General features: G+C 58.4%; 1 protein-coding gene across 30 annotated transcripts in view; it reads right to left on the minus strand.

The window, feature by feature from the left end:
- MSI2 (musashi RNA binding protein 2) overlaps positions 1–1,788 on the minus strand; it is a 212,775-nt gene extending 210,987 nt beyond the window's left edge. For 8 of the 30 annotated variants that reach the window (XR_008973068.1, XR_008973072.1, XM_057416723.1 and 5 more), the window contains exons 1-4: positions 1,636–1,787; positions 1,425–1,465; positions 1,202–1,283; positions 823–907 (exon numbers count right to left, since the gene is read on the minus strand). Coding sequence is in view for 23 of the 30 variants with exons in the window: in XM_057416723.1 (XP_057272706.1) it covers positions 823–907; positions 1,202–1,283; positions 1,425–1,465; positions 1,636–1,697 (270 nt within the window). In the remaining 7 variants the exon portion in view is untranslated. Of the gene's footprint in view, positions 1–822; positions 908–1,201; positions 1,284–1,424; positions 1,466–1,635 lie in introns of all 30 variants that reach the window. The other 22 variants (XR_008973074.1, XR_008973071.1, XR_008973070.1 and 19 more) reach the window with 4 other exon arrangements.
- Between the last annotated feature and the right edge of the window lie 4,212 nt (positions 1,789–6,000).

A 6,000-nucleotide genomic window follows, 5' to 3' on the forward strand; every position in this document is an offset into this window, starting at 1 on the left:
CACGCCCCATACGGCATTTTCAGTGTCAGGTCAAATATAAAGTATCAGGTCAAGGGGGGAAAATGCATGTATAGGGGTTTTATTGAGAAAAGTGAATAAAAACAAGCGCAATGCTCATTTAAAAAAAAAAAAGAGCTGAGCTGAATCCCAGGAGCATATTCCTTATGTCACCCACTGGAGACTGAGCACAGCAAAGAGCTCGGGAGAAACAACAACAAACGAGGACTTGTGCTTTTCCACCGCATCCACGCCGGAGCACTCAGAGCTTCCCACCGACGAACATCCACGTTTCCCTAGGGCCCCGGCAACACAGGTGAGGGGGCTCCTGCCAAAAAATGACTTTGGGAAACGGCACGGGAAGCAGCTCCCGGGATCTGGCAGCAAGGCACTCCCACCTTGACACACGCGCACCGAGAGAGGAATAATCAATGGACAGAAGCGGAGAGTTCCCTGCAGAAAGCATTCTGCACCGGAACACCGACAAAAAAGTTGGGTTTTACTCCACGATGTTTTCAATGTCACCGCTCGATGCAACCCGCTGCTGGGGGAGGAGCCACCGGGCGGTGGGGGGAGAATTGGCATTGAAAAATAAACCAAAGTTACCGCTTTCGGTGAGTTAAAGGCAGAGCCTGGGGAAAAACCAGGGCAAACGCGGCCATGCCAAGTCCCCGCTCAATGACAGCTTGACGCCGCCCCGCAGAGAAACCCAGCCGAAGCCGCAGCCGAGGGCAGGGTCCCTGTAACGTCGCCTGCCGCCCTGTCACCGTGTCGCCCTGACGCCGCGGACGAGGGGCGGGCGGGCAGCCCCACGCACGGACCTACCGTCTTAGAGTCCAGCTCGTGGTGGGGCTGAGCCAGGACTTTGTCTACACTCGCCGGATCCGCGAACGTAACGAACCCGAAGCCTCTGCGAGAGACAAAGAGCGAGGGGATGGGGGCTGATGAGAACCAGAGCCTGGGGGAGAAGCCACAAACCCACCGCGCTGCCGTCCCGCGTGTCGTCCCGTCCCGCCGCCCCCCCCCCCCGGCCGCTCTCCGCCTCCACCGGCCGCTTTGTTCCCTTCCTCCCGGCTCGGAGGGACGCGGCGCAGGGGAAGCTCCCGCGGGCCACGCGTGAGGGGCAGCGGAGGGGAGCGGGGGGCCGGGGTCCGCCCGGCCCGACGGCAACTCGCGAAGTTTGCGAGCGCGGCGGCGGCGTTACCTGGAGCGCTTGGTGGTGGGGTCCCGCATGACCATGCACTCCCGGATCTCCCCGAACTTGCTGAAATAATCTCTAAGGCTGTCTGCGGAGAGAGACAGAGAAGCCGAGAGGCAGCGGAGGCAATGAAGGGGGGGTTGGGGGGGGGCAGGCCCCGGCGCGGCGGGACGCGGCCCACGCGGGGCGGGACGCGCGGTGAGGGGCGCGGGGGGCCGGCGGCCCGTACCTGGTGAGGTTTGCCAGCTGAGGCCGCCGATGAACATCTTGCTGGAGGGAGACAAGAGAGCGGAGTTGAGCGCCGGTGCGGGATCGGCCATTTTGACGGGGCACCTCACGGCGGCGCGGCGCGGAGCGGGGCGGGGGGTGAGGGGTGAAGGGAAGAGGCGGAGGTGGGGGGGGGGAACGGCCGGTGCTCGGCTCTCCGCCCCGAGACTTACCCGGGGTCGTGCTGCGCCTCGCCGGGGCTCCCCGAGGTAGCCTGGCTGCCGTCCGCCTCCATGGCCGCGCCGAGCGAGACCCCCTCAGAGGACCCCCCCCGCCCGCCCAACCCGCCCCCCCCCGGCCCGGCTCCTGTTGGGGCTCGGCTCGCTCCGGTTGCCTTTCCCCTTCCTTCCCTTCCCTTCCCCCCTCCTCCTCCCTCCGCTACCGGAGGATCTCACTGGAGAGGCGCTGGGGCAGCAGCCAGATCCGTCACACGTGGGATGGGATGGGATGGGATGGGATCGGCTTAGCTCAGCGCCGCGCCGGGCCGCCTCCCCCCGCCGCCATCTCCCCTCCCTCCCCCCCCCCCTCCCCCCCCCTCAGCCCCTCCTTCCCCGCGCGCGCGAGGGGAGGGGGGGCGGAGCCCGCCGCCGTCGCGTGGCCCGGCCGTGACGTCACCGCCGCGCGCGCGCCCCGCGGCACCGAGCTCGCTCCCGCCCCGTTTCCCTTTCCCTTTCCCAGCCCGTGAGGTAACACAGGGAACAACCCCCTGGAGCGGAGCCGCAGGGCCCTGGGGTAACCCAAGCCCCGGCGGCCATCGGTACCCGCAGAGCCCCAGTGTCACCGCATCCCTGCGCCTGGGGCTCCTGCATCCCGGTACCCCCGCATCCCGGTACCCCCGCATCCCGTGTTACCGCACCCCGGTACCCCCGCATCCCGTGTTACCGCACCCCGGTACCCCCGCATCCCGTGTTACCGCACCCCACCCCCGCATCCCGGTACCCCCGCATCCCGGTACCCCCGCATCCCGTGTTACCGCACCCCGGTACCCCCGCATCCCGGTACCCCCGCATCCCGGTACCCCCGCATCCCGTGTTACCGCACCCCGGTACCCCCGCATCCCGTGTTACCGCACCCCGGTACCCCCGCATCCCGGTACCCCCGCGTCCCGTGTTACCGCATCGCACCCCGGTACCCCCGCGTCCCGTGTTACCACACCCCGGTACCCCCGCGTCCCGTGTTACCGCATCGCACCCCAGTACCCCTGCGTCCCGTGTTACCGCATCGCATCCCGGTACCCCCGCGTCCCGTGTCACCGCATCGCATCCCGGTACCCCCACACATCCCGTGTTACCGCACCCCAGTACCCCCACGTCCCGTGTTACCCCATCCTGGTACCCCCGCGTCCTGTGTTACCGCATCACACCCCGGTACCCCCCCATCCCTACTCCAGCCGGGACAGGAACCAACCAGGCCCTGCCCCCGCGGGGCAAGCAGCACCAGTGTGCAAAATAAATGGATGGGGTTGTTACAGAAAGAGCCTTTTCCTTCCCTCCTGTGGATCTTGGCTATTTCTCCATACAATCACCAAGCAATTTTAAGTGAAGAGTGCGGTTCCCAGGCTTCCCATCACCCCTTCAGTCCCTCTGCCTTCCTGGGTTCAGGAAGCACGAGGCAGGTTTGGCTGCTGGAAGGAGGGAACTCCCGTGACAAGAAAATGTGGGTTTCTCTCTCTTACAACGCAGTCGGCACTGCTATCCCTCCCGTCAGCGAGCAGTAAAGGGCAGATGGCTCTTGAAGGACTTTATCGGCACCTCCTCTTTTCCACCTTTCCCAGCGCCACGGCCGGGTTGGGGCAGGTGAGCAGTTCCAACCTGTGCAGTCGTTTTCCCTGTTTCCCCTGCACATGCAGCTGAGATTCACCAATCTGGCTCCAGGTTTGGTGTTTGGTTTTGCACTGGGTGAGGTTTACAAACCTTAAATGATGGAGGTATATAAAGGTGGAAACCCCACTAGGGACTGGCTGTGAGGAACCCAGGGGCAGCGGAGGCAGGACAGGGGGTGTAGGGTTCTCCCCTCTGCTCCAGATGCCCAGGAACCAGTTCTGCTTTCCGAGAACACAATGTGCCCGAGGGAAGTGGGAGATGCCGCAGCATTAGATAACAGCCCAATGCAAACCACTGCCCCACCGCATCTGTGGAGCACATGTGATGCTCTGGAATGTCACTACAAACCAGTAAGCCCAGTGCCCTGCTGCTGCATCCTGGACAGCACACACCCATGACAGGCAGTTAAACCCCAGCTTTATGAGGAGCAAACCCTCTACGGTCAGCACGCCCCTAAGAAAGGATCCTACCCCTTTCCCTGTCCCAGCAAGCAAAAGCCATACCCACTTCAGCAGGGATGCTCTGGAGGTGCCTTCAGTGCCTGAAGCCCACAGTGACAAACCAGGACCCACTGTCCTGCTTCTTGGGTACCACACATCCCTAAAGGTGCTGTTCCAGCCACCTCTCCAACCCAGGGAGCACTGGCAGCCTTGCCCCTTGCTCTCCTCTCTCTGACCTGTTCATGCTAAGCCTGAGCTCCCAGCAGACTGTCAGAAGCAGCAAATGAACCCCGAAGCTGGCATCGGTAACTGCTGGTCAGGTGGAACCACCTCCCCAGCCGCACAATTAAAAATGGGAGCAGTTATCCCACCAACAAGCAAAGTTACTGCTGTTGATACAAACCAACCCAAATTCCAGAGGGCAGCTCCATAGACAGCTATTCAGGAACACTATCTATCCACATAATCATACAGCACCTACTTCTCATTAACAACAGATTTCCTTTTGATATATGGCAGGTCTATCCAGGTCAGAGGCTGAGATGCACAGTTTAAGATAAGCATTTATAAAGCCCAAGTGACACATGATTCCAAATGCCATACAAGATGCATGGGTCCTGAGAGCCTGATTCCTGAAACAAACACATCCTGGGCTCCTAAACCAACATGGGGCTTTGGGGAATCCTTTGCGGGGTAAGGAAGCTGGCAGCTGAGGAGGTGTAGGTCCTTGGTACCCACCTTGCAGCCATCGGGACATCCTGTCTCTGCCATGCAGCAATGCTGAATGGCTGCATCTAACTCAGGCTGCCTGGAGGATGAGTTCATCTGTCTGGTGCTGGAGAAATCTGCATTTATGTTTTGTATGCTCTGTAAATCCAGTGTCATAATAAAAAGGATCTAAATCTTTACTGAATAATTCATTTTTGTGCATAAGGAAGAAATAATAACCTATATTATATTCCATCTATCATTTAGTTCTTGAGATTGATTGGCTGGTGGGTTTTGGAACAACCTGGTGCCTGACAGCGCACTGGGGCCTGGCCTCCTGGCACCCAGATACGGCTTCACCTGCAAACATCATTTAGGCAGCATCACGGAGGGGCAATACATGGGGAGCTGCCAGGAGATCAAAGATCATGTGAAATGCAGAACACATCATCGCAAAGAGTTGGTCTTGTCAGTGCATCTCTGCCTTTGGGGTTACCCTCAGTGTCTGCAAGGTACAGGAACATGCTGGGAGATCAAGCTCTGCCTTGGAGGAGATAGAGCACAAAGAAAGGGACCACAGTTTCAGACTTCTCTGAGGGGCCAGGAAAGGCTGGCTAGACACAGAGAACATCTCCAAAGAGCTGGGTGAAGGCTTTCTATGCACCCTAAGCAGTCACAGCAGAGGACAGGCTTTCACACACACAGCACCCAGCAGCTTCCCTGGGATAGTTATAAGAAAGCTTCCACAGAACACAGATGTTTCTATTTCGGGCTGCCACCCTTCAATACCCACCTGCATTCCTGAGTGGAGAGCTCTGCCTGTCCCCACACACACTCAGTCCCTCTCCACTACCAGCTGCTCAATCCCTAATCAATTCTCACAACAAAACTACCCTGGAGTCACGTGAAGCAAAACCCCCAAACCCAGCATCAGAGCACTGCCCATCCATGGGACTTGCAGCTCCCCGAGACCACGGAAAACCAAGCAAAAGCCACTGGAGTTTGGCTGCACACAAAGGAGTCGCTTTAAAACACCCCAGCCAGTGCCACAACTGAAATAGGTTACCCCAGAACCCATGGGTTTCGGGAAGCAATCCCAATTCACACCTAGGGCAAATGTGGCTCTAGACTTTGGGTAGACACTGTAGTTTTTCCCAGTGCAAGCTCCAGATCTGCATCAAGTTACTTCAGCACCTTGCTAATGAAGATGTCACACTGACCTCATTAAAAACATCGGGATTTTCATCTGAACTGGGAAAATGGCATTTTCCAACTGTTTCAGAAGAATAAAACCCAAACATTATCAGGCCCATCTTTGAGATAAGGGAGGGGGGGAAGCTCTGTGAGGAAAGATTTCAAAGCCTGCTTTGTTTTCATCAGCTTTGAAACCAGCAGACAGCCCTGAGAATTTTGTTTTTCAGAACTGGAGTGTTTAATTCTATTCACGACTTCCAGGCAATTCTCTCTATAGATACACCAAAAAAACCCAGCCAGACCCCTTGAAACAAACCCTGCCCTTTCAGATGTGCTTTTCCTCCTGAGGAATTGCAGGATACAGATGAAGTAA

Source organism: Pezoporus wallicus, unplaced genomic scaffold (assembly GCF_028554395.1).
Source record: "Pezoporus wallicus isolate ANWC-B61680 ecotype Strahan unplaced genomic scaffold, APGP_CSIRO_Pwel_v1 contig_13961, whole genome shotgun sequence".
Taxonomy (NCBI): domain Eukaryota; kingdom Metazoa; phylum Chordata; class Aves; order Psittaciformes; family Psittacidae; genus Pezoporus; species Pezoporus wallicus.